Source organism: Gasterosteus aculeatus, chromosome 17 (genome assembly GCF_964276395.1).
Source record: "Gasterosteus aculeatus chromosome 17, fGasAcu3.hap1.1, whole genome shotgun sequence".
NCBI classification, from domain to species: Eukaryota; Metazoa; Chordata; class Actinopteri; order Perciformes; family Gasterosteidae; genus Gasterosteus; species Gasterosteus aculeatus.
The window spans coordinates 1,278,319-1,305,706 of NC_135705.1; the positions used below are offsets into that span (position 1 = coordinate 1,278,319).

At 46.5% G+C, this 27,388-nt stretch overlaps 4 protein-coding genes across 6 annotated transcripts; 3 read left to right on the forward strand and 1 right to left on the reverse strand.

Moving 5' to 3' along the window:
* Positions 1 to 416: 416 nt before the first annotated feature.
* On the reverse strand, positions 417 to 2,852 carry LOC120834827 (pyruvate dehydrogenase [acetyl-transferring]-phosphatase 1, mitochondrial). Of its 2 annotated transcripts, none has more exons than XM_040203127.2 (6): positions 2,639 to 2,852; positions 2,185 to 2,386; positions 1,698 to 2,108; positions 1,518 to 1,618; positions 904 to 1,432; positions 417 to 787 (listed from the first exon to the last, which is right to left on the reverse strand). In XM_040203127.2, exons 2-6 carry the CDS (start codon positions 2,365 to 2,367, stop codon positions 764 to 766), a joined length of 1,248 nt encoding a protein of 415 aa, XP_040059061.1. In that variant the 5' UTR covers positions 2,368 to 2,386; positions 2,639 to 2,852; the 3' UTR covers positions 417 to 763. The 2 variants fall into 2 exon arrangements, with proteins under 2 accessions (XP_040059061.1, XP_040059060.1); XM_040203126.2 differs by having other exon boundaries at positions 885 to 1,432.
* A 226-nt stretch (positions 2,853 to 3,078) lies between these two features.
* Positions 3,079 to 7,394, forward strand: isy1 (ISY1 spliceosome associated protein). Its single transcript, XM_078092674.1, has 11 exons — positions 3,079 to 3,261; positions 3,638 to 3,660; positions 4,098 to 4,149; positions 4,225 to 4,290; positions 4,614 to 4,656; positions 4,766 to 4,878; positions 4,958 to 5,075; positions 5,161 to 5,283; positions 5,694 to 5,806; positions 5,907 to 5,990; positions 6,326 to 7,394. Exons 1-11 carry the CDS (start codon positions 3,259 to 3,261, stop codon positions 6,431 to 6,433), a joined length of 846 nt encoding a protein of 281 aa, XP_077948800.1. The 5' UTR covers positions 3,079 to 3,258; the 3' UTR covers positions 6,434 to 7,394.
* A 413-nt stretch (positions 7,395 to 7,807) lies between these two features.
* Positions 7,808 to 15,595, forward strand: LOC120834830 (haloacid dehalogenase-like hydrolase domain-containing 5). The gene is made up of 9 exons (XM_040203131.2): positions 7,808 to 7,968; positions 8,646 to 8,837; positions 12,163 to 12,275; positions 12,428 to 12,521; positions 12,601 to 12,634; positions 12,928 to 13,102; positions 13,229 to 13,405; positions 13,719 to 13,896; positions 14,012 to 15,595. The coding sequence occupies exons 1-9, from the start codon at positions 7,912 to 7,914 to the stop codon at positions 14,207 to 14,209; spliced, it is 1,218 nt and encodes a 405-aa protein (XP_040059065.2). The 5' UTR covers positions 7,808 to 7,911; the 3' UTR covers positions 14,210 to 15,595.
* A 1,086-nt stretch (positions 15,596 to 16,681) lies between these two features.
* pcif1 (phosphorylated CTD interacting factor 1) lies at positions 16,682 to 27,374 on the forward strand. 2 transcript variants are annotated; one of them, XM_040203133.2, is made up of 16 exons: positions 16,682 to 16,971; positions 18,350 to 18,510; positions 19,745 to 19,869; positions 20,112 to 20,237; positions 20,360 to 20,493; positions 20,654 to 20,811; positions 21,008 to 21,155; positions 21,540 to 21,623; positions 21,895 to 21,994; positions 22,136 to 22,295; positions 22,384 to 22,553; positions 22,941 to 23,027; positions 23,145 to 23,329; positions 23,598 to 23,691; positions 23,900 to 24,075; positions 24,156 to 27,374. In XM_040203133.2, exons 2-16 carry the CDS (start codon positions 18,381 to 18,383, stop codon positions 24,502 to 24,504), a joined length of 2,226 nt encoding a protein of 741 aa, XP_040059067.2. In that variant the 5' UTR covers positions 16,682 to 16,971; positions 18,350 to 18,380; the 3' UTR covers positions 24,505 to 27,374. The 2 variants fall into 2 exon arrangements, with proteins under 2 accessions (XP_040059067.2, XP_040059068.2); XM_040203134.2 differs by lacking the exon at positions 16,682 to 16,971 and adding an exon at positions 18,052 to 18,260.
* Positions 27,375 to 27,388: the final 14 nt, after the last annotated feature.

Sequence of the window (27,388 nt, forward strand, 5' to 3'; positions counted from 1 at the left end):
ATCAATTCATATGACAGATTTTCTCCTCGTGGTCTGATTTAATTTTGCAACATTATCACGATGTTTAAACTTTGTAAACATTGCATTCAATCGCATGTGAGGCTGAAAATATAGTTTGATATGTGATATATTTATATTTTATACAGTGTATCATTTTCACTTTTCCTGCAATGTTATAAGAAATAAAAATGATAAATGCTCATCCGAATCTGTTATTAAAAACATTGGATTACAGCTTCATCCCAGTAGAGCTGCAACCTAATTGGTCAAATCCCACATATGACCGAAAACACCAGATGTAGTAACTGGTATAAAGGACGGACAGTTAAAGCACATCAAATATCACTTCAGTACCCTTCAAGCTGTTATTTCCAACCACTGATAATTGTTGTGCAAATGACTGGAGTAAAGAACTGTGACTTTAAACAAAACTTTAATGTTCAAGGTAAGAGAAACAGAGGGCAACAGATCGAGGAGTTCCTAATTCATCACCTGCCAGGTAAACCTCTGACTTAAAGGTCGGGCTCGTTCAGGTGAACGACCGTGATGGTGATGTCATCGCGGTACCTCCGGGCCAGCTCGGCCGGCAGACTCAGCATCTTGGCCAGCCGGTTCGGTGCCACTGTTCCGTACCCGTCGTCCCCCAGGGCGTGACGGAGCAGGTGGGTGGCGGCGTTCTCGTCCTCCAGCACCGACAGGCCCCGCCCCTTCCTCTCTAGCAGGAGGCGCTGCATGCGGCCCAGCGTCGTGCCCGCGCCGGGAATTATGGGTCTCTGCTGCTGGAGGCCTGCTCGGCAAAAAAATGAAATGAAATGAGAGAAAAGTAAAAGCTGAGAGCAGTTGACGCGTGAGTGATGATTAGCGAGGATCCTCACATTCCTCACCTGTTAAGTGTTCACCCACCAGCTGGACCACGGTCTGTCGGTGCATCAGCTCCCAGAGTCCGTCGGTTGCCAGCACCAGGAACCTGTCTCGGGGCGTGATGCGGTGCAGAGCGACCTCCGGCCGGGCGCTCAGGTAAGGCGGGGTCAAGTAGTGCGGCGGCGGCGTCCTCCTGACCTCCGGCTGCGTTTCATAGACCCGACCGAGCATCTCGGCGCTCCACTTGAATCGCACGTCTCCAAACGCCCTAAAGGGCAGCAGCAGGCCCAGCAGGCGGTCGTGGCGGACCACTGTCCGTCGCTCGGACAGCGGATGTTCCCCCAGAATCCTTTGCAGCTCGTCCGGGTTCTCCGCGTTGTGGTCGTTGCTGAGGCTGAGCGCCGACCAGCTCCCGTCGGGCTCCCTGACGCCCAGCACGGCCCGGCTGTCGCCCAGGTTGGCCACGTGTAGGACGCCCTTGGACACGTGGGCCACGCAGGCCGTGCACCCGGAGAGCGCCACCCGGAGGGGGGATGGCGGAGACGAGGCCTCCTCGGGGAGAGACACCCGTCTGTGGACAGAGAGTCACGGTTCACCTGGTGACTGAGGCTGGAAGCAGAAGCGGAGTAGAAGGAGTTTGAACGTAGAATGAGGACCTGGTTGAAGACGTGGACAGGTGGACCTGGGCCTCCACGGACAGGTCGTAGTCCAGGCGAAGGAAAGCGTTGACCAGCGCGGATGTCACCCTGCAGCCGTCCTGCAACCAATCAGAAGACAGGTGATGACAGCCTAGTTATCCCACCTGGTCCGGTGTCTTGCTTCTCATTGAGACCTGCCTCCTCTTCCTCCTCTTCGTCCTCTAGTCGCTCCTGCCAGTAGTTCCGGAGGCTTTGGAAGGAGATGGCTGCGCCGTCGGGACAGTTGTGGTCTTGAGGGTGTTTGTGCCACTCCAGCAGCGGCTGTACGGCCCGTTCTTCCTCCACCGCCCGTTCGAGCTCCGCCAGCGTCCTCAGCGGCAGCGTTGCCACTGCGACGTAGTAGAAGAGCCTCTGGCTGACGGCGTGGGCGCACGCCGCCCCGGCGTGGCCGTCAAACACGGCGAACATGACGCCCCCACGGCCCGGCAGGCAGGTGGCGTTGCTCCGGCGGTCCTCGCTGGGATGGTTGGATGGCAGCATGTTGCTGTGGAAACCCAGAACGCCATGGGAGGCGGGGCCTCTGGGCAGGGTGTGGCCAAATTCGTTGGCCTAAGAACAGAAAAGGGAGAAATGTGTAGCCCACCGAGTTGTTAGATTGACACCTTGATTTGTAGATCTTAATCACCTTTAAGATGCTGTTGATCATCTGAGCCTCCTGCCCCATCTTGTACTTCCTGCTCTCAATGCCTGCTGGGTAATGGAGTCTGGGGAGCTCGGTGGGAGGGGGAGCGGACGAAAAGCAGGAGTGACGGGGCTGCTGGAGCTCGAACCTGCAACGTCCACTGACGGTTCTTGTTCTCCCCAGCATGGCCACCCGGAGGGAGAACCTATGGGGCGACCAACAGAGTGAAACCTTGAGGAGAACTAACTGAGTGAAGTATTGAGGAGTGAAACCTGGAGGAGAACCAGCAGAGTGAACAGAACACATCCACTTTTTGAACAGATTCTAAAGTTTTGCATAAGACTCCCAACATAAAGTCATCACACTCAGAAAACTATTTTGGAATCTGATTCATTCTTTTGATTCCTCGTCGATATTGTTTCTCTATAAACCTGAGATGAGTGAAGCTGAAACTCACCGTGTCCGTGAGTGTGTTATTCCTCTTTATTAACTCATCTTAACCCACGAGGGCGTTGAAGCTCGCTGGCGTATTCTCTTGGTTGTCGTCTTTGAGACGGTCGGTGACCTTTGGCAGCTTTCATATCTGACTTGGTAATCAGTGATCCATAAACCTGCTGCTGCAGGCCGGGGAGGCTTTGTTTGGCGGATATGAAACCAAATGCCAGCTGGACTCTGAAGCTGCATATTTCTCACAGTCTGTCCTTCTGTCCCTCTTCTTAGGGCCCTTTATTGCCTTTTCACATCCAGATGACCTCGGACTTCCTGCGCTTGAGGCTGAGACGAACTCTTGGTTTTTATTTAATTTATTTCACAACAACATTTTATAATACTATATATATTTTGGTTTAGATATTTGTGTTTCTTTTTTATTTATTTTTACGTTATTGAGGTGGAGGCGGGTGATCAACGCCCGTCCAGCAGGTGGCGGTGCCGCGGTGGCGCATACGTCACTGAACCGGAAGCAGCCACAGAAGTACTTCCTGTTTGTGTGTCGGCGTGTGTGGATCGTTTTGGTTCCCTCTCATTTCGACTTCTCCACAAGCGGATTCTTAAAAACACATAAAAGCAGCAGCAGAAATGGTAAGAAGCGGAATGAATATATAAATAAATGGTAATAATTCTAATAAAGACGTCTGTGACGCTGATTAGCAGCAGGTTCCCGGATGGACTCCGGAGTGAGCTGGTTCAGGGCGAATTATTACTTGATTAAACAATATAGCTCATATATATTATATTGTTTGAAATATATATGTTAAACGTGTAGAATACATTGGTTAAAATCTTAATATCTCATTGGGATCAATTAGCAGACAGTCGTTGAAGATCAGGCATGTCCACCTTTTACAATGATGAAATACCATAAAGATATCATCTGGACTGAATTACATTCATAATATTTATTTATAACGTTTTATGTTTCTTAATGTGTTTTTATCACTTCTGTCCTTTTCCACAGGCACGTAACGCTGAGAAGGCCATGTAAGTATTTACAGACTCTGATCTTAATATTTACACACGTAATTACTTCTGGATATGTTTTAATTCATTTATCAGCTGCTGTCATTAATGTAAAGATGTTCTAGATGAGTTGATACACTTTTGTTTTACTTTCTTCAATCAACAATTTAAAAATCTTTTAAAATTGTAATTTAAACAAGATGAAACCAACAACTGTTTGATTAATTACTTCATTGATCATCAGAATAGTTGCAGATTATTGTTCATCAACTTGTTAATGAATAAAACTACTGTTATAGGCTCCAATGTTGAGTTCATTAATGATCTGACATGAGGCAGACTGAGGTTACGGCTCATTCAGGATCCCGATGTTCTAGTTGTACTGTGGTTATCGTGTGGTTCTAATGTAGTTCTAGTGTGGTTCTACCGTCTTTAACTGTGTCCCTCGTGTCTCTCAGGACGGCTCTGGCTCGGTTCAGACAGGCTCAGCTGGAGGAGGGGAAAGTCAAGGTCAGGTTCTACTCTGCATACATTCAGCCGGGTTCACCTGCGTGATGATGTTCACCTGTCTTCATCTGTCTGCAGGAGAGGAGACCTTTTCTGGCGTCCGAGTGCAATGAACTTCCGAAAGCAGAGAAATGGAGACGCCAGGTACACACTCCCATCGTTTGAACTCGAGGATTAGCTCCACTTCCATACATGTTAGGTTTTTTGTGTCTGACTAATGGACACTACATTACCCATGTGCCTCGGCGGCTGTAACACAGAGAGGAAGCCGGCTGGATGGCTGATGAATTCATCCATGCACCCTGGGAGTTGTAGTCGTGGGCTCCTTCGCCCTCATATCCACAAGCTTCCTGCAGCTCTTCATCAAAGAACCAAATATTTTCATGCTCAGCTGCTTTGTTTCATCACAAACGTTCAGCGACACTGAACGTGAAGCAGAGCGTCTAACGTGCTTGTGTGTTTTCCAGATCATCAGTGAGATCTCAAAGAAAGTGGCTCAGATCCAGAATGGTGAGTATTTATTAAAAAAAAATAACTCAACAAATATTGATAAACTGTGAGAGATCCCAGACACGCTGTCTGTCTCTAACCTGTATCCCTCCGACCTGTCTGTCTGCAGCCGGTCTCGGGGAGTTCAAGATTCGGGACCTAAACGATGAGATCAACAAGCTGTTGAGGGAGAAAGGTCACTGGGAGGTCCGGATCAAAGAGCTGAGAGGACCGGACTACAAGGTAAATAAATATTTGTGTTGTTGACCTCGTGTTGGTGAGATGTTGTGCGATTACCCGCTCGTGTTTGTTGTGTTTTCAGCGAGTCGGTCCGAGGATGTTGGACCACGAGGGGAAGGAAGTTCCAGGAAACCGAGGGTACAAATACTTTGGCGCGGCCAGAGACCTGCCCGGGGTCAGAGAGCTGTTTGAGAAGGAACGTATGTAACCTTACGTCTTCACTTCCTGTTTTTACATCAAGTCGGCACTTGTCTGATTGGTCCTCTCTGATCGTGTGACTCCCAGCTGCCCCGGCGCTGAGGAAGACGAGGGGGGATCTGATGAAAGAAGTGGACGCAGAGTATTACGGCTACAGAGACGAAGACGACGGAGTGCTGCTGCCTCTGGAGGCTCAGTACGAGAAGCAAGGTCTGGTTATTCTTTATTTATATGGTTATTTGTTATATCCGCCTTCCGATTATGGATTTGTGTCTATAGATTATTTTATCATGAATGCAGTTTAATTATTTGAATTATCTATTCAAGCAGATCATTTTATGATTCATACCGTCCAATTATATAATTATTTATACATTCACAATAATTAACCGCATATAAACATCAGATTATTTTTTCTACACCTACAATTATATATTTATGACATTTACAGTGGGACTATTTTGTCATGAATTAATTCAGATTATATAATACACAAATTATTAACCCTTTATCCCATTATAACAATTCCTCACACACCAATCAATTATTTGTTGAGACAATCCATCCGGTGTTGTGGCCACGATGCGAACGTCGTGTGTCGTTTGTTGTGTGTCGATCAGCTGTGGTGGAGGCGGTGCAGAAGTGGAAAACGGAGAAAGAGGCTCGCCTGTCAGGAGACAAGCCACAGGAGGAAGAGGAGGAGGAGAGCATCTACAAGGTCCACAGGGAGGAGGTGAACTGCCCTTCACATCCCACAAGCTGTGGAGGAAAGTAGAACTGTGGACAGACGTGTTGCTGATGATTGAATCCTTTTGTTTTCTGTGTCTGCGCAGCCTGATGAGGAGGAGATCCGGGAGGACCAAGAGGGAGAAGAGGTCACCTTCCTCGCACACGTACCTGTTCCCTCACAGAAAGAGGTGAGACACACACACACACACACACACACACGTGTGAGGTGTCTGTGAGGCCCGTCGTTCACATGCTGCATGTCAGAACCAAACAGACACCAAAATCCCCAAACCGCGAGATATCGCAGTTACTAGTTCCTCTTCTTGTTGCAATGGGTAAAATGGTCTTTGAAACACGGGTCAATGTGTCACATGATCCTGTTTCTCAGGAACCAGGAAACATTTATTGCCAAAATATGTCAAACATACAAGGAATTTGTCTTGGCGGTTGGTGCGTGGCAGCAGACACAAAACAGGAGCTGATGGGGAATTAGTGTTTTTTTAACCTGCAAATGATCTCTCAGGTGGAGGAGGCTCTGGTCAGGAGGAAGAAGATGGAGCTGCTGCAGCGTTACGCCAGCGAGACTCTTCAGGCTCAGAGTCAGGCTGCCAAAACTCTGCTGGGACTGTAACCCGTCTGTCTGACTAACCCGTCTGTCTGACTGTGACCCGTCTGTCTGTCTGACTGTGACCCGTCTGTCTGTCTGACTGTGACCCGTCTGTCTGTCTGACTGTAACCCGTCTGTCTGTCTGACTGTGACCCGTCTGTCTGTCTGACTGTAACCCGTCTGTCTGACTGTAACCCGTCTGTCTGTCTGACTGTGACCCGTCTGTCTGTCTGACTGTGACCCGTCTGTCTGTCTGACTGTGACCCGTCTGTCTGTGACCCGTCTGTCTGTCTGACTGTAACCCGTCTGTCTGACTGTAACCAGTCTGTCTGACTGTAACCCGTCTGTCTGTCTGACTGTAACCCATCTGTCTGTCTGACTGTGACCCGTCTGTCTGTCTGACTGTGACCCGTCTGTCTGTCTGACTGTAACCCGTCTGTCTGTCTGACTGTGACCCGTCTGTCTGTCTGACTGTAACCCGTCTGTCTGACTGTAACCCGTCTGTCTGTCTGACTGTGACCCGTCTGTCTGTCTGACTGTGACCCGTCTGTCTGTCTGACTGTGACCCGTCTGTGTGACTGTAACCCGTCTGTCTGTGACCCGTCTGTCTGTCTGACTGTAACCCGTCTGTCTGACTGTAACCAGTCTGTCTGACTGTAACCCGTCTGTCTGTCTGACTGTAACCCATCTGTCTGTCTGACTGTGACCCGTCTGTCTGTCTGACTGTGACCCGTCTGTCTGTCTGACTGTGACCCGTCTGTGTGACTGGAACCCGTCTGTCTGTAACCCGTCTGTCTGACTGTAACCCGTCTGTCTGTCTGACTGTAACCCGTCTGTCTGTCTGACTGTAACCCGTCTGTCTGACTGACTGGAACCCGTCTGTCTGTCTGACTGGAACCCGTCTGTCTGACTGACTGTCAGCCATCATGTAAATATCGTCTTTTTTTACCCAGCCTTGTTTCTTAATAAAACGATCTTCAGCACAGTTTGTTCTCTGCGTGTTTTTTGGATTCCAGAGATTTGAAGGTTAAAGGTCTCTGATCTACTACCTTTAAACATATGTAGCAGAACACCTGAGCAAAAAACCCAGACACACATGATGAGATCCCCAGTAAAAAAAGAGGACATTGGCCTCAAAACTGTCCATCTTTATCTCGTCTGTCTCTTTGTTTGAGTTTCTCTCTTGGTCTCTGTCTCTGTATGTCTCTCAGTCTCTCCGGTCGTCAGCTTTTTTAGAGCATCTCTGTCCGTCTCCTCATGTGGTTTCAGTCTGGCATGCTGATTGGTTGATTGGTGGCAGCATTCTGCAGCATGTGATCGGCTTATTAATGGCGAAACGCTGCACATGATGTCATGTGAGGAGAAAGCTGTCGTCAGTCGCATTCAATCAGCGCACGTTACTGTGTGTGTGTCTGAGAGAGGCTCCTCCCCACGATGATGTCACAGGTCAGTCAGTTTAAACGGGGAGCAGAAGGCTCGTCTTCGACAGACAGACAGGCATCATGTGGTGTCGAGGATTCCTGCAGCAGACGGTCAGATCCATATCGACCAGCAGACAGGTCAGTGTGTGTGTGTGTGTGTGTCTTATGGGGACCACTGACTTCAAGGGGACTCTCTTACAATAAGGGGACCGGCTCATCGTCCCCATTAACTGTCAGAGTTCGGAACCATTTGGCTGGTCATCATCACCTTTAGCTTGACCTTAAAACAAAGTTTGAAAGGACTTACTGTGATTACATTATAATATTTACTAGTCTAATTAGAAGTCAGAGCTTATTACAAAACAGCATTTTTTGTCTAAAAATCTAATTTAGGTGGATGTTGATTTAATACTTGAGTAAATAATCAGAAGCGATGTTTAAAGGATTTGGGCTTTGGGAAACCAAATTAAAGCTGCTTCAATAGTGATGAATTTAAACTGGTTATTTATAAAAAATAATCTATATTTATGTGTTAAGACCGTATAATTGTCTTTTTAGATTAACACCCACTGCATCCGGGGAGCATTATTGTTATGATTTACTAATATTTTATATGACTTAAGCCAAAGGTTCTAATCTCGAAATGTTTGAAGTAATGAAATTCTAAGAATCTTCTAATGTCTATATGTATTGTTTTTATTTATTAAGTGCTGTTTTCTTCCCCTGATTACTTGCATGACAGTTGCTACGATCTCTCTCTCTCTTACCGGTCTGTCTATTGGACCTGTCTTTCTCTTCTTGTCTGTCTTTATCAGGCGGGCGTCCTTTTTGACGTGGACGGCGTCCTGCTTCGTGGCGGTTCGTTGATTCCGGCTGCTCGGCGAGCTTTCCGGAAGCTTCTGGACCGAAACAACAACTTCCTGTTTCCTGTCGTCTTCGTCACCAATGCAGGAAGCTGTCAGAGACATCACAAGGCCCAGCAGCTGTCTCACCTGCTGGAGGTCCAGGTAGGAAAGACACCTTGAGAGAGGTTGGACATATGGAGGAAGAGACAAACAAAGAGGTGGAGACGGAGCGTGAGAGAGAAGAGAGGTGTTAGATGTTAATCTAATCTATGTGTTTCCTTTCACATTATAATCTTGGTTAATCTCAAATATTCACAGTAATTTGATCATTAGATCATGACATCAGGAAGCATGTGACGATGTTGGGACGTAGGTGAAGATCATAGGATGTAGTTGAAGATGGTAGGACGTAAGCGACAATGATAGGACGAAGGTGATACTGGGCTGTGGGTGACGATGGGACGTACGTGTTAAGGACAGGACAGGGGGGCAATGGGTCAATCGCCGTGACAGTGCCCGTTGGGTCACCATGCGTTTCACGGCTGACGGAACAGGTAACAATGATAGGACGTACGGGATGATGGGACGTAGGTAACAATGATAGGACGTACGGGATGATTGGACGTAGGTAACAATGATAGGACGTAGGGGATCATGGGACGCAGGTAACAATGATAGGACGTACGGGATGATGGGACGCAGGTAACAATGATAGGACGTACGGGATGATGGGACGCAGGTAACAATGATAGGACGTACGGGACGATGGGACGCAGGTAACAATGATAGGACGTACGGGACGATGGGACGCAGGTAACAATGATAGGACGTACGGGAGGATGGGACGCAGGTAACAATGATAGGACGTACGGGAGGATGGGACATAGGTAACAATAATAGGACGTACGGGATGATGGGACGCAGGTAACAATGATAGGACGTACGGGATGATGGGACGTAGGTAACAATGATAGGACGTACGGGACGATGGGACGTAGGTAACAATGATAGGACGTAGGGGATCATGGGACGTAGGTAACAATGATAGGACGTACGGGACGATGGGACGCAGGTAACAATGATAGGACGTACGGGATGATGGGACGCAGGTAACAATGATAGGACGTACGGGATGATGGGACGTAGGTAACAATGATAGGACGTACGGGACGATGGGACGTAGGTAACAATGATAGGACGTACGGGATGATGGGACGCAGGTAACAATGATAGGACGTACGGGATGATGGGACGCAGGTAACAATGATAGGACGTACGGGATGATGGGACGCAGGTAACAATGATAGGACGTACGGGATGATGGGACAAAAGTAACAATGATAGGACGTACGGGATGATGGGACGCAGGTAACAATGATAGGACGTACGGGATGATGGGACGTCAGTAACAATGATAGGACGTACGGGATGATGGGACGTAGGTAACAATGATAGGACGTACGGGATGATGGGACGTCAGTAACAATGATAGGACGTACGGGATGATGGGACGCAGGTAACAATTAATGGACGTACGGGATGATGGGACGCAGGTAACAATGATAGGACGTACGGGATGATGGGACGCAGGTAACAATTAATGGACGTACGGGATGATGGGACGTAGGTAACAATGATAGGACGTACGGGATGATGGGACGTAAGTAACAATGATAGGACGTACGGGATGATGGGACGTAGGTAACAATGATAGGACGTACGGGATGATGGGACGCAGGTAACAATGATAGGACGTAGGGGATGATGGGACGCAGGTAACAATGATAGGACGTACGGGATGATGGGACGCAGGTAACAATGATAGGACGTACGGGAGGATGGGACATAGGTAACAATGATAGGACGTACGGGATGATGGGACATAGGTAACAATGATAGGACGTACGGGATGATGGGACGCAGGTAACAATGATAGGACGTACGGGATGATGGGACGCAGGTAACAATGATAGGACGTACGGGATGATGGGACGTAGGTAACAATGATAGGACGTACGGGATGATGGGACGTAGGTAACAATGATAGGACGTACGGGATGATGGGACGCAGGTAACAATGATAGGACGTACGGGATGATGGGACGCAGGTAACAATGATAGGACGTACGGGATGATGGGACGCAGGTAACAATGATAGGAGGTACGGGATGATGGGACGTAGGTAACAATGATAGGACGTACGGGATGATGGGACGCAGGTAACAATGATAGGACGTACGGGATGATGGGACGCAGGTAACAATGATAGGACGTACGGGATGATGGGACAAAAGTAACAATGATAGGACGTACGGGATGATGGGACGCAGGTAACAATGATAGGACGTACGGGATGATGGGACGTCAGTAACAATGATAGGACGTACGGGATGATGGGACGTAGGTAACAATGATAGGACGTACGGGATGATGGGACGTCAGTAACAATGATAGGACGTACGGGATGATGGGACGCAGGTAACAATTAATGGACGTACGGGATGATGGGACGCAGGTAACAATGATAGGACGTACGGGATGATGGGACGCAGGTAACAATTAATGGACGTACGGGATGATGGGACGTAGGTAACAATGATAGGACGTACGGGATGATGGGACGTAAGTAACAATGATAGGACGTACGGGATGATGGGACGTAGGTAACAATGATAGGACGTACGGGATGATGGGACGCAGGTAACAATGATAGGACGTACGGGATGATGGGACGCAGGTAACAATGATAGGACGTACGGGATGATGGGACGCAGGTAACAATGATAGGACGTACGGGATGATGGGACGCAGGTAACAATGATAGGACGTACGGGATGATGGGACGCAGGTAACAATGATAGGACGTACGGGATGATGGGACGCAGGTAACAATGATAGGACGTACGGGAGGATGGGACATAGGTAACAATGATAGGACGTACGGGATGATGGGACATAGGTAACAATGATAGGACGTACGGGATGATGGGACGCAGGTAACAATGATAGGACGTACGGGATGATGGGACGCAGGTAACAATAATAGGACGTACGGGATGATGGGACGTAGGTAACAATGATAGGACGTACGGGATGATGGGACGTAGGTAACAATGATAGGACGTACGGGATGATGGGACGCAGGTAACAATGATAGGACGTACGGGATGATGGGACGCAGGTAACAATGATAGGCCGTACGGGATGATGGGACGCAGGTAACAATGATAGGAGGTACGGGATGATGGGACGTAGGTAACAATGATAGGACGTACGGGACGATGGGACGTAGGTAACAATGATAGGACGTACGGGATGATGGGACACAGGTAACAATGATAGGACGTACGGGATGATGGGACATAGGCAACGAATGGACGCACATGAAGACAATGGGACGTAGGTGATGATAGGACGGAGGTGAAGACAACAGCGGGCAGGCGCTGATGACATGATGTAAGGGAAGCATCTCTCTTTCCCTCCTTAGATCGCCCCGGAGCAGGTGGTTCTTTCCCACAGTCCTTTGCAGATGCTGAAGGCCTTTCACGACAAGTGCGTCCTAGTGTCCGGACAGGGACCAGTGACGGATATCGCCAACACGTATCCTTCACACCCAAACTCTGATTGGCATCTTCTCCTTGGCAATAGCGTCCGAGGCTCTTTGACATCGTCGTTTTTAGAGTGTCGATAACTTAAATCCTCCAGGAGAAGAAGTCGGATTGATTGATTTGAACTCTTGACCGTATCGCCAGTTTGGGTTTTCGGAAGGTTGTGAGCGTCGAGCAACTCAGAGAACATTACCCCCTGCTGGACATGGTGGACCACAACAGGAGACCCAAACTACCTGTAAGTACCGTACCTGTGTCAGGTGACTTTAGGTCTCTGACAGCAGCAAAGTAATCCACGAATCTTTATTCTGTTTCAGTCGTCCCCTCTGCAGACTCTTCCAAAAATAGAAGGTAACTACATAGTAAATAAAAAACACTGTTTCTTTTCAACAATATTTATTTAATATTTATTTAATATTTATTCATATTCTCAATGTTGTCATTTTACCAGGTGAAAATGAAGGTATAAATATATTTTGGCAATATAAAAGAAACAAAAACAAATAGAACATAAAAATGGGATTTAAAGTAAAAATGATAAACAATTAGCTAAATAGTCAGGAGACACACCCCAATATATTGATTTGTGTTTTCTGGTTCTTATTTTGTTGATTTCTCCTGACTTACTTTCTGGGGTGCTGTAGCAATAATCTTGTTCGGAGAGCCAATCCGGTGGGAGACAAACCTGCAGCTGCTGATCGACGTGCTCCTGACCAATGGGAGTCCAGGTTCTGCCTACGACCCTCAGGTGCCCGCCCAGCTGCCCGTCCTCGCCTGTAACATAGACCTGATGTGGATGGCTGAGGCCCCGTCACCACGGTAACCAACACATACAGGAAGTTAGTTTGACATGTGAGCGTCCATATCTTCAGGGTGGGGCTGAAATTAAGATTAGCCCTTCAGGTGACCATGTCCATCAGTTTTTATCCTGCTTTGTGGCCGTAGGTTTGGTCACGGGATGTTCCTGGTGTGTCTGGAGTCTGTGTACAGGAAGATGACGGGTCGAGAGCTTCAGTACCAAGCACTGCTGGGAAAACCCAGTCTGCTGACATACCAGTATGCTGAGCAACTTCTCAGGCTACAGAACTACAACCGCAAACTCACCACCATCTACGCCATCGGGTAGCAAACCACCATTCACACCATTATCTACACACCATGGACCAGTACTCAATCTACACCATCTACGCTGTTGGTGACAAAACCGCCCGTAACTCCAACTTTGCTGTTGGTTACCTAGACTACACATAACACCATTTACATAATTAGGTACCTAGAATGTTGACTACACCATCAATGCCACTGGGTAACTAAACTGTCCATAACACCATCTATGCTGTTGGTCACCAAACAGTCCGTAACCCCATTCAGTAACCCAACCATCCACAATGTCAGCTACACAAATGGGTAACCAAATATTCTTCTTCTTGCCTAGCGACAACCTGATGACTGATATCTATGGTGCTAATCTCTACAACCGCTACCTGGGTCAGCAACATGCTGCTATGGCGACCACAACCAAGCTTGTTGCTCAGGGAACAGGAAGTCAAATGACGATGGCGGTGCCGGAGGAGGAGCTGGTGTCTGCTGCTGCTCAGTGTCGCTCCATACTGGTGATGTTTTCAAAGTGACACTGAAACCATAGTAGCATGAATCAAACCACTGACCCGCTGATAATAACATGTTGTAATACATTCTGTCACTAACACAGAACTACTCTATCCACAGGTGTGCACAGGTGTCTATAACCCTCGCTCACCGCTGCCTAGCGACCGCAGTGATGCTGTCACAGAGTCAGTGTTCCATGGTCACAGAGACCTGAAGCTGGAGCTTGACCTGGTGGAGCCCAATCACGTGGTGGAGGACGTGGAGGCCGCAGTTGACATACTGCTGCAGCAGGAGAGCTCGGTTACCTCTGATCTTTGACCCCCCCTTTGACCCCCTCCACCTGACACTTGACCTCTAGATGGATCTCTACCAGGCAGTAAGCTCCTGTTCTACTGGGTGAAGCCAATATTGGAGTGTCTTAAAACGGGAATTCTCTTTCCTGACCGGCATGGGGCGTCTCACCTGGAGGCAATAAGAAGTGTGGTTGTATAGAAGTCTATGTGAAAAGGATCTCTGGATTTATTCCCTCACCAAAAGTTGTAAACACGAGTTTGTGGTCTCAATATCTAGGATCAATTCTTCTTAAATAGAACATGATGTTATTTTAGTTAATTATGGTCAATTTAGAGTCAAATAGACCCTAAAGCAGGGTATGCCTTAGGGCGGGCCTTGGTGTGATTGACAGGCCGCTACCACTACCAGAGACACGGTGTCTGTACGTCAGTCCTTCGCTTTCAAAACATGGTCAGATCCTGACAACATGGCACCGCTGTATCTCTAGATGGCCACAAACCAGCAGCGATGTGACGAAGGTCACCTCCGTATTAATGGGCCCCTACAACCTGCAGGACGAGAGTCACCTTCAGGGCACAGCTCATCTTCTGTCGTGCTGTTTGCTGGTCCGCCTGTACTGTTAACTGGTAATCAGTGAAGAGGAGTTAGCCATTTTGTTTGTCCCGTTTGCTGATTTAAAGCAAATTTTAAATATCCGCCAAACCCCCAAAATACTTTAAAACTTAATGCAAAATACTTTTCCATTGTCTATTGATTTTCAAAAAGGCTCCTGTAAGTGATTTCTGAGTCTATTTCTACGGTGTACATAATGTATGAATGTCTTTATCATGGCACACGGCTCACATGTGATAACTGGTTTGGGGTCGTCGTGGCACAGGGGTACAGAGAGAGCGCTGGGAACCGCAAGGTTGGTGGTTTGAGTCCCGGCTGTCCCATGTCCCATGTTGAAGTTTCCCTGAGCAAGACACCTAACCCCCAAATGCTCCCCGTGCAAAATGTAAAAAGCCAGGGGTTAAAAATGCAATGTAAGTCGCTTTGGATAAAAGCGTCAGCTAAATGACCTGTGATGTAAATGTAATAACAAACTGTAATCAAGCAGTTGTCTGCTGTATAGGGAGACAGTGATTTCTGTTATCGTTAAACAGCTTTTGGAGAAGCTCTCTTCCTAATGGAAATATCCTTTCCGATGACAGTATATTACAACCTCGTGTTATTTGTTCATTTACACCTACAAATGATAAAGAAACAATATTATAAAATATAAATATAAAACCATCATCAAGATTCCTGCCAGTTGATGGTCAACGATGCCTTCAAACTACCTGTGACCTTTCAACTTTTAATGAATTAATAAAGTCACTAATCTTTGTTGGTGCTCTGAATGTCTGAGCTCATTCATGTCAAACATCTCATTTCTGTGTAATGTTAATTTGGTTGAAAACATCTTAATACTTTCATACTTTATATTTTACTGAAATAAATTGTTACTGTAAAAGTGTATATTGAGTTACACAGTGAGAAATTAGAGGCCTTTGCTATGAGTCTGTCCAGTTTCATGAATAATATGTATTTTATGTAGAATATGTACGTTATTTATTAGCGATGCAAAACATTTTAAGTGTTCTTACTCAGTTTGACCCATTTCTAGAAAACCATTTATTGGTCACCCGGTAGCAATCTTACGTCCCGTTAAAGCTGATGGATTTATAAATGTTGAAGAGGGGTCCTCGTCCATGTGGGTTTAAAGGAACGCTGTGTAGGATTTTATTGGCTGTAATAGAATAGAATATTCAGAATAAATCTCTCATTTGAGGTTAAGTCAGTAACTGCAAATTGTTGGGCTCTCGTTGGCTTAGAATGAAGAAAACAAACATGTTCCACTGCCGTTTTCCTACGGTAGCTCAGAAAAGACAAATCAACCCGAACTAGAGAGAACTTTTTATGTTTTGATTTTATCCAAAGGGCCCCTTACTTCTCCAACATGTTGGGAAAGTTAAACTTTGGTTGCAATCCACCACCTCTCCACTAGATATCACTAATCCTACACAGAGCTCCTTTACAGGTTCAGATGGAAGAGTTATATGTATATTTTTATTCATGTCATTTGGCAATTCAAATACTTCCTAAATCCTAAAGTATTACTTCCGATTTCATTCTTGTATTTTGGGTTGTATGTTTCCATGCAGTGAACAGTCCCACAAAAGTGTCTCCAAACCGCAAACTAAATTATGAAACAATGTAAAGAAAACGACATACAAAATTGAAAGAAACTAGAAGCCAAAGAAGATCAGAATATATGAATTGGCAGAATGTCTCTGTAGTCAGAGATGAAGCGGAGAGAGATTTTAACCAAGTACGCTCAGTGAGTACAAACTGGGATTCAAAGAAGGAAGGCAAAAAAACCATGGTAACATGATACGGATTTTTATTTTGATGGTTTAACATTACTTATGAAGCATCTAGATTTGATTTGTCATTAAAAAAAAATAAAAAGACAAGAAACACAAGACTTTACAGCATCGGACTATTAACACTATTCCATCAAAGAAATAGCAATTTATTAACATGTTTTTAATCAAATGCCGGAGCTGCCGGGGAGAGTGACCCGCTCAAAATGGCGACGGGAGCAGGACGTATCGTAACAGGAAGCAGTACGGCAGCTGCGCATGCGCAGTGGCGCACTCCGGGTCCCTGTAAAGATGTCTGAGCAGGCGGGGAGGGAGCGGAGCGGAGGAACCGAAACAAACGGACAGAACCCGCGTCTCTCCGCAATTTAACCAGTCAAGGTAAGAGCAGGCGGTCGTGTAGAGCCGCTCCGACCGGACCGAGACGCGACGGAAGGTTTCGGCCTTCGGGTGGCGCGCAGTACCTGTGCGTAGCGTAGCTGAGTTTGTAGTAAAGAACAGAAATTATGTGCGGGACGCGCAGCCCTGTGGCAGGGGCGTGTCCGCCATCTTGTCTAAAGTGGCGCCTTAACGGCAGCTGTCGCTTTTGAGCGGAGGCCGGGCGGTTGGCGCAAAATGGCCTTTAATGGTGGAACTTGAAAGACGTCCCGTTGGCCTCGCTATGTTATTAAGGCACTTTTTCCCGGTTCGGACCCGCCGTGGACCTACACCGAGTGCTGCCGTGTCCGTGTGTTCTGCCGGGGCTTCCGAGAGGCAGCCGCAGCTTTGTGTTGCCCCCCCTCTTTTTCACCCCCTCCTTCTCTTCTCCTCCTCCGTGTTTGTTTGGAAAGCCTACCGTGCGCACGCGCGTTACCGCAAGCCCTCGTTCCTGCGTACAAAAACGAAAACATCAGAATTTATATAATGGATTTACCCAGCGCTTTTATTTTACTGCACGTACACGGACACGGTGTGACCTTAAATGTCGATTTCTTTCTTAAAACCAGCTTTGAACCCATATCGGTCCGCTTTGCCGCCAGATTCAGACGGTCCGTCATCAGCCTGCTGACGTCAGTCTGTCCCAGTCCGTCACAATTTTTGATTCATTAGATTATTTCCCCCTTAATCGATTTATCCGTTGCCTATTTTTTAATCAGTTTGTTTCACAATACAAAAGATGATCACTTGACTACACATCGATCAGCGCTGAAAGACCGTGATCAGATTTTCCTTTTTGATTTCCTCAGTCAGCATAACGATCTGGGTGAAGTGTTTAAGCAGATTTAAGTTTGTTTTAGTTTGTCATTATACCAACCATTATAGTTTAACAGTAATCAGCAAATTGTAAATATACATTGTTTTAAAGGGGTAACATTTAGTATTTCTGATGGTTTACTAACTATTTTGGAGAGGGGGGCAAAAATAGATCCTTGTAGACCAGGCTCTATAATGTAACAACAAAATGATCCATTAGATCTACTGATATAGGTCATCAATTAGTATCAGGAACATTTATTGCCAAAAAATGTTAGACATACAAGGAATTTGACATGTCGGTTGGTGCATAACGTTGAACAATGAGACAATGGACAACAAGACCAATACCAAAAGCGTCAAAACAATTGTATCAGAGATCTGAAAGTGACAACCAGCGACTCTTATATGGCCAAAATAAATCCTTGATTATTAAGGTAATAAATCAAGAGATGTTTCTAATTTATATTTGCAACCGGAGCATAGCTTTATTATGAAAGTCACTAAAGTGTTTGTTCCTTTCCAGGCAGGTGATGTCATTCTAACAAGCAGCTGAGATGTCCAATGACAGCCAGGGATTGGTGAAAGGGGAGGCGGCCGTCAGAGCCCCTCCCCCTTTGGGTTCCGCCTCCTCCCAGGGGCCGCCCCTTTCTCCGTCCTCCACCTCCAAACCACCTGAGCTCCCAGGTATATCCGTCTGTCTCAACCTGTCTGTCTGTTGAACTGATTCAGGCTGGATGGGCTAAGTACTCGTCTGTCTCTCTGACCGGTCTCTCTCTCAGAATCAGAAGCCCTGTATTGCAACATATGTTACACATAGAGGAATTTGCCTTAATGCATTGGTGCAGTAAAAGAATAAAGTAAAATAAGATTAAAAAAAAAAGATATACAATGCACAATATGAACTGATAAGTATGTTAAAACACATGTATGTTTCCATGGTGAGAGAAACCACTATGCAAAAGCCGGGGATGAAGTATGAAGTCAATGGGGGACACAGACTTGGTTCAAGAGACCATCTGCTGATGGGGAAAAAAATGTTTCTGCGGTGGGAAGAGATGCTGGGGGGCATGGGCCCCGATTGTGCTGGAAGGGGGGGGTGAGAAGGCTGTGGATGAGTTCAGGACTGCTCCTTTGTCAAAGCGGCAGTAGAAATCGTTCAGCTTGTTGGCCAGGCAGAGGTTGTTCATGAAGTGGGGGGGCTTTGGGCTTGTAGTTGGAAATCATTCTGAGGCCTTTCCAGACTGATAACTGCTGTTGGAGCCTTTCTGAGTATTGTTGTTTGGCTTTGCCAAACCTGTATTATGACTTCTTAAACAAATTCCTGTCCCCACTCCTTAACGCCTGATCCTTTTGTAATCGTAGCTGTGAATTAGGGTTTGTTAATGTTTTAATTCACCCGAGTGCGTGACGGACACAGCTGTCTTCACAGAAGCTGATATAAGCCAATACAGCTTTAATATTAATACATTTTATTTATAACTCACTCAACAGATCTCTCAGCACAACAGAGCCGGTAAAATATAGTTAAAGTAAAAACATAGGGGGGGGGGACTTATGGGAGTAAAAGAGTCGAGTGACCTTGCTGCCCTCAGGTGGTCAGGGAACAAAAGGGCCGGTCGCCCACGGTGCGGAGCTTGGTGTACGGAGGAGCGAGCTGCTTGGAGATCCGAGGGTGGAGGTTTGGGGAGTAAGTAGTTCTTGCCGATGGGGAGGCGCATGTCCATTTAAGCATTTATGAGTTAGTAGTAGGACTTGACAGGTAATCCGGAATGAGACAGGGAGCCAGTGTAGTGAGCGTAGGACGGGTGGTACGTGCTCACATTTCTGGACCCCCATAAGGATCCTGGCAACGCTGTTCTTAATGTATTGTAGTTTCAGGATATTCTTACCAGAGATTCTGTCTTTACCTGTCTGACAGATGAACTGGTCCAGGCTGGATGGGCTAAGTGCTGGTCTCGGAGAGAGAACCGACCGTATTATTTCAACAGATTTACCAATCAGAGCCTGTGGGAGGTCCCAGTGCTGGGTCAGCATGACGTCATCGTGAGTAATGTCCCTATTTCCTGTTAATGTGTGAAGTGAAAGGAAAGGACCGGTGCATGCAAGTGATAAAACAACAACAATCCAGAGATAGTCGTCATGGAAACACTGCAAACAGGAGCTGCCGATAGATAACCCAACATAGTTATATTTGGAGCAGTTTGGTAAAAAACATTTTTTAAAAGCTCTCAATGCATAATGTATACAGTTAGTTTTAGTTTGGAACTGAGTCCGTCTGTCTGCAGTCGGATCCTTTAGGCCTGAACGCCGCTCCTGCGGAGGGCGGAGGCTGTGTCCCGGGGAACGGTCAGAGGAAGAGGAGGATCTCTGAGGAGCAGGGGGCGGGACCTAACAGCATCAAGAGAGTCAAGGTAAAAGAAACGGTCTTGAATCGGATCATGGCAGTTTAAACGAGACCAGTAAGCAGTGGATTGTGGGAAACTGAGTTGTCAAGCCTACTTATTTATTCAGCTGGACTTTATGTTGCTTCCAGGTGGAACCCACCACCCCCATCTCTCCCAGCACTGCAGGGGTCAAACCCTGGAACTCCACCACTGAGGAAAAGCCAGCACAACCAGCCACACCCACAACTCCAAGCCCCGCCCCTGCGGTATACAGGCCAGCCTTGTGAGTGCTGAGGCCACGACCCCGCCTCGTTAGCATCTTTAGCTTCTCTGTTGATGGCGTTAAGGAGCCAAAACAATCCAAGAAAGTCGTCCATTTTTTTTATTATTATTCAATATATTGTGATATTTATTGATGAAGTTGTTTACTGCTGCCGTTTCAGTATCTACTGGGATCTAGACTTGCAGACCAACGCGGTAATCAGAGAGCATCCGCCCGACAACAACCTGCTACCCCCTCACCCCGAGATCGAGCTGCAGAGAGCTCAGCTGGTCACCAAACTTCGGCAACACTACCACGAACTGTGTCACCAGAGAGAAGGTAGCGGCACTCGCTGTTTTTTTTTTTTTTAATTTAATACACTGAACAAGTCAGAATAACTGAATTCATGTTGCATGATTTGTGGCGTCAGTTCTCTGAATGTTAGAAACAGTTTTTAAAGGATGCTGTTTTGTTTATCGCCTACTGAAAGTCTGTGTAGTTGTAAGTCTTGTCTGTTGGTCTGTCTGCGTTTCAGGTATTGATCCGCCCCGGGAATCCTTCAACCGCTGGCTACTAGAGAGGAAACTGATCGACAAAGGTCACGACCCCTTACTGCCAAGCGACTGCGAGCCTGTCATCTCCCCGTCCATGTTCAGAGAGATCATGAACGACATCCCCATCAGGTACCCAACATCAGCACGCTTTTCGGTGCCTCTCGCTTTTTTCACGTCAGTTTGGGTGACTTGTGTGAATCGTGCAGATCCGAAGAGTTTTTTTTTTTTAAGGGGGCGGGGGGGGTCTGACTACAATTTCATCAATAGTAATTTGACCAACAATAATGCAGGGCTCTCAACTGTCAGTTGAGCGTGACAGTCACTCCCCCCACACATCCAATTTCTCACGCAAAAAAATAAATAAAGCGCGTAGCGTCCGTATCAAGCACACGGACATTTGCCGCGCGGCGAGCGCTTCAATTACTGCTCCTTTTTTTTGTGTTTGCATCCCTGCACCTGTCACGATGTATTATGTTGCTGATGCGTTTCTTATTCCTGCGTCTTTTCTCTCAGGTTGGCACGTATCAAGTACAAAGAGGAGGCCCGGAGGCTGCTGTTCAGATACGCTGAAGCTGCCAAGAGGATGATTGACTCCAGGTAGGTCTCAGAAGACCAATTGGAGCTTTATCCCGGTAACGACCAGGCAGCTCTATCTGTAAACCATTTTTACAAACTCTTTTTTTATGTTAGTGGATGTAGTTGGGGGGGGGGGGGCACACAGAGTGTTGGTGGAGGCTAAATAATTCTCTTAACACGTTATTTAATGCTGTCAAGCAAGTTTTGTAGGCGTAATATTTGTCAGTTTACATTCTAAAACCACACTATATTCTTAGCTATTGCTGCTCTATTAACCTTTTGATCTGTGTAGGAATGCGAGTCCAGACAGGAGGAAGGTGGTGAAGTGGAATGCTGAAGACACCATGAACTGGCTGCGCCGAGATCACTCCGCCAGCAAGGAGGACTACATGGTAACCTTTGACCTCTCCAGATGTCTCAGATCGTGCAGACTTCTTCAGGACCACCATGTGCTGTAACACAGTGATGAGACAAAGACAAGTCTACTGTGCCAGGATGTGATGTCATTTCTGTGTGTGTGTTCTTGTGTGTAGGACCGTCTGGAGCACCTGAGGGAGCAGTGTGGTCCTCACCTCACCGCCGTCGCCAAAGACTCTGTGGAGGCAATCTGCTCAAAGATATACCAGCTCTCTGCAGAGTACAGCCGCCGGCTGAGGCAGACGCATCTGAGTCTGCTGCAGGACCCCCCCACAGGTACACACACACACACACACACACACACACCAGATCAACGTACTTGGGGGTTGTTAATGTGTTGCTGTTTCTTTGTGTGTGTGATCAGAGGCAAGTGCGTCCCCCCAGCAGTCCCGGTTGGTCTACTGTTACCCGGTGCGTCTGGCGCTCCCCTCGCCGCTCCTCCCCCGGGTCGAGCTGCACTTTGAGAACGACATGGCTTGCCTACGCTTCAAAGGGGAGATGGTCAAAGTCAACCGGGGTCACTTCAGCAAACTGGTCAGTGCTGTGAGAGAAACGCTGGCAATACTGATCGTTACCATGACAACACGAGGTTCAGTAGGAAACCAGACAGACGCTTCGTAGTGCAGCTTAGTGGGAAGGTTTTATTGAGTTTTAGGAAAGGGGCATCATGCAAGCAGGAAGTGTTAAGGACACGTCTTGTGACTTAATGTAGAAGACAAGACAAATATACACTTGTTTTAATATAAAAATACTCATGAGACGCCATCAGAGGACCTAAAATATACGCTTTAATTTGGCTGTTTTGTAAGAGACTTGAGACTGAAGTTTGTGTTGATGTTGTCAGCTGAGCACACTAGTATCTCTCCAGTGGTCTACACATCTTCTGCGTGCCCGTCTGTCATATTCTGTCTGTGTGTCCAGGAGCTGTTGTACCGGTACAGTTGTATAGACGACACGCGCTTCGAGAAGTTCCTGTCCAGAGTCTGGTGCCTCCTCAAGAGATACCAGGTCAGCTCTGACCTCTCTGTCAACAGTTTGCCCCCCCACACACCCTGATGACGTTGTGCGTTTGCTATTGACTCTGGTAGTTGGTGAGTTAACGAGCTGTGCCTTCGCTTCGTCCAGGTCATGTTTGGCAGCGGCGCTAACGAGGGGACGGGTCTGCAGGGGGCGCTGCCGGTGTCGGTGTTCGAGGCGCTGATTCGCCAGTTTGGTGTCTCCTTCGAGTGCTTCGCGTCACCGCTCAACTGCTACTTCAAACAGTTTGGCTCCGCCTTCCCCGACATCGACAGCTTCTTTGGATCCAGAGGGTGAGACGGTCGTTACCACCTCGTCTGTCTGTCTGTCTGTCTGTCAGGTCGGATACACGCAGCTAGTGCAGATTATTAACGTGTGAGTCGCGTGTTCATAGTGAGCTCATGGAGGACTAAAGACCTACATCAGGCCGTGACACGACAAACCGAACTTGACTCTAGCTCTTTGACTCAATTAGGACTTTAAATAATTTCCGGTTTAGTACTCTATTGTCAACATTACAGTATTAACCGTGTGTGTTTGTGTACCTGTTGTGTGTTACAGGCCCTTCCTGTCCTTCCGTCCTGTCAGCGGTTCATTCGAAGCCAATCCTCCCTTCTGTGAAGAGCTGATGGACGCCATGGTGGCACACTTTGAGGTCCGTCCAATATTTTGTATACAAGTTAGTACTATACTGGTTTGAACTAGTCTGAACCAGCTTGTGTTGGTCCGTGCCAGTGTGTGTGTGTGTGTGTGTATACCAACTTTTACTAGTACCAGTCTGCGTTAGTCTGGATCAGCTGGCATCCTACCGGTCCGTACTGGTTTGGTACTCTGTCTTAAACCCGGCTGTATCTTCCTGCCAGGAGCTTTTGGACAAGTCCTCGGAGCCTCTGTCCTTCATTGTCTTCGTCCCAGAGTGGCGTAACCCCGTGACCCCAGCCTTGACACGCATGGAGGCCAGTCGATTCCTGCGTCACCAGCTGAACGTCCCGGCCTACGAGCACGAGTATCGCTCTGGGAGTCAGCACATCTGCAAGAGGTACAGCTCGCCGTAGTACCCGTGTTGGTACCTGCGCGAGTGGCAGTGTGTGAACTCTGTGTCTGTGTGTTTCTTTGCAGGGATGAATTGTACTACCGGGCGGTACACGGTACTGCTGTACTCTTCCTCCAGAACGACGCCGGTTTTGCGAAGTGGGCGCCGACTCCAGAACGTCTGGCCGAGCTGCTGGCAGCGTACCGCCCCTCACAGCCCGCCTCCCTCTCCTCGCCCGGCCCCGCCCCTAATACCCCAGGAGAAAAAGACTCCACCCCCAAGACCGCTGAAAGGACGCAGAGCGGGGTGATCTCACCTGTTAGTCATGACGATAACAACAACACAAATAGCAACACAACCCCCCCCACCAACACCAACAACAGTTGTAGCAGCAGCAGCAGCAGCAGTCCTCAAGAAAAGATGGCCGCCGTGTGAAAGTGGCGAGCTTGGATCGCCACCACGTCCCTTATTCTGTGTAAAGTTTCTGTTTTTGATCGTCAGATTGTCCCTCACCAGCACCTGTAGCATCTGTCCACATGCAGTTATGGATCACAGCCAATCCTTTCACCGTCCCCTCACACAAGCTTTTCTGATTGGTCGCAGCTGTGACATCAAAGGGGAAGTTGTGAGCGTTGCGGTTGCCCAGCAACAGGAAGCCGGTTTAGATAACGTAGCTGAGCTCCAGCAATAAAAACCTCTTCATTCTCCTGTGATGTCACTGGAAGACTTCTGATTGGTCCTCCGCACCGACAGGGCTTGGTGGTTGGTCAACAAGGCAGCTATCATTTCTATTGGACCCGTCGGTCCTCGTTGAGAGGGAACGTCTACAGGTCCCGCCTCCTCGCTTCGGTCTGACCAGTCGACAAATGTCCTTCAGAGCATGAACCCGCCAATACTGCGGTGCATTGTGGGTAACTCATTGGGCAGGAGTAGGCCCAGCTTTCGCAGTGACATCGTAGTTGCTGCAAGTCTGAACTGAGACTCTAACCTGGGAATCGAACTGACGTCCCGTCACGCTTGCTATGGTGCTGTTAGCCACCGGGCAGTGTGACCCGAGACGTGACCGGTGTTTGGCACCAGGTGGAGAGAAGTTATTTCAGGCTTCCTGATCTGTCTTCATTCACCAAATCCCGTTTACCACCTAAAGCGGCTTTATTTCTCATTGTGTCAATATGCTTAAAAAAATATATATATATTTTTCCTGTCGTGTCCCCTTTTTTGGATATATATTTTTACCTTTTTCTAGAAAAATCTTCTAATAAGATTTTCTTTGTTCTAAATGTATTTGCATTTAACACCATTAATATTGCTGAACATCAACTTACTATCTGGTTTGATTTTAGTTATGAACCAACAGATCTTCAAAAGCAAGCCGTTATTAATGAAAACACTGAAGGAACAGCGACTCACACTCACACTTCCTGACTCCACCGTGGATGTAAAACAAAACTGGACACCGGACCCCAAGACGAAAGAGTTTCTATGAGAATTGCTTCCTCTGAATGTTTGTTCCTTATCCGTGTTACGCACAGTAGTCGCTCCCTCTCGCCCCGCCCCCAAATTCCAGCCTCGCCCACATGCTTTGCGTAATGATTACTTTTCAAATACAATCTTTGATCGATCAAATTATGTATGATGGAGTTGCAGTTTGTGGTTTTACGACATCCCTTTTCTGATGGCTGTCTATTGTGATATGTTTTTTTTCGGGGGGCGCTGCAGTACCGCACGCTGCCACTGGGGTATCACACATCCTGTTCTCTGATTGGCTGATGGTGCGTGCGTTTCTGCGATTTTGGTGTCCTCCCTGGCTGTGTACATAATGTACAGTTAAACTGATATGTAGTCTTTATGTTTTCATCATCTGCTGTTAAAGTCATCAAAAACAAAATTGAATTGTTCATTTCTTTTTAATTTTTAAAAATGGGGATCTGTTCTGTATTATACAGCTTATGATAGTTTGTTTTAAACTAAACCAAAGTGTTATTAAGAAAATCTATACCTTGTATGTAAAGGTAGACGTGTGTATGCATCAGTAATGCTGAGGTCTAACCAGCAGAATACTCCACATTATTTTTATAATTCTCCGCTGTTCTCTTTTCAGTAACTGTTTTTGGGGGATATTTTGGGGTTTTCTTGTGCATGAAACCTTTTGGACTCTAGATGATGTTCGTAATCCTGAATGTGTCTTTGGGCTGCGCCGCGTCTCGAGATGTTTCTACGACTTGCTAGTTTTAGCCGTTAAAGTTTTCCTTAAATGAACACTCCAACATTTTGGTATATTGTGTTTGCTGTTTGATTTGTGGGAAGGTGGATTTAAAAAAAAAATTGTATTGACGCTAAGCTAAAAGTTTCCCCGTGCTTTGGGGATTTGTGCTAAACCTCGATAATGTTGGACGGTCTCTTTCATATTTATGGAAAGCCAGAAATCCTTTTTGAAGATATTTTATTGTAATTAAGATTAATATTTCTGGGATTAAAATGAATTTGATTTGTTTTCCAGTCTTTATGAATTCTGCATTTCATAAATTCAAGAAAACAAATTTCCATTGGTATAATTTTACAAAAAATTATAATAATGAGGAAATTGAGTCGCGAGAGAATTTATAATTTAAAGATTTTCATCCCAAAACCTGTAATTTCTTGTAATTGAGATCCGTGTCTAATAATTACATCATGTCTTTTATTTATCACGTAATTGATAGAACATCTTTTCTTAATTCTGAGAAAAGATATCCTGACAGATTTCTTTGTATTTGTGATATTCATATTTCATAATTACAAAATAAAATATCTCCTATAAAATGATAGTTATGATGTTCTCTTAAGAGAAACTAGTCTTGTAATTACTATGTGATGCCGTAATAATGACAAAAAGATCGCAATGTAAGAATTCTGTCTCACAATCAAATCATTTCAAAGTACTGGGGAAAGTTACATTATACTTGTGAAATTATCATTTATGAATGGCTTCATTGTTAAAGCTTTGATTAACAGATAATGCCTTGTGATAATAGGCTTATGAAACAACAGTCATAATTACAAGATGACGCATTCTGTAGTTTTATTTTTGCTGAAAACCATGTTCCTTCTGTTGTCTCGATTGAGACCAGCGATGCTGTGAATGTGAAGTGGCCGGAGGTGTGATGTCACGCAGCGACATTGCAGAGCTGCAAAAAAACAAACCCAATTGTGTTTTATGGTTTTATTGTCCTCTCAGCTGGAGAATGTAAATATAGTCTGTTCTTTGATCCTGCAAAGCAAAACGCAGCCTCACTCTTCCAGTAAAAACATACCCAACCCAGTGACACGCCTGTCCAGC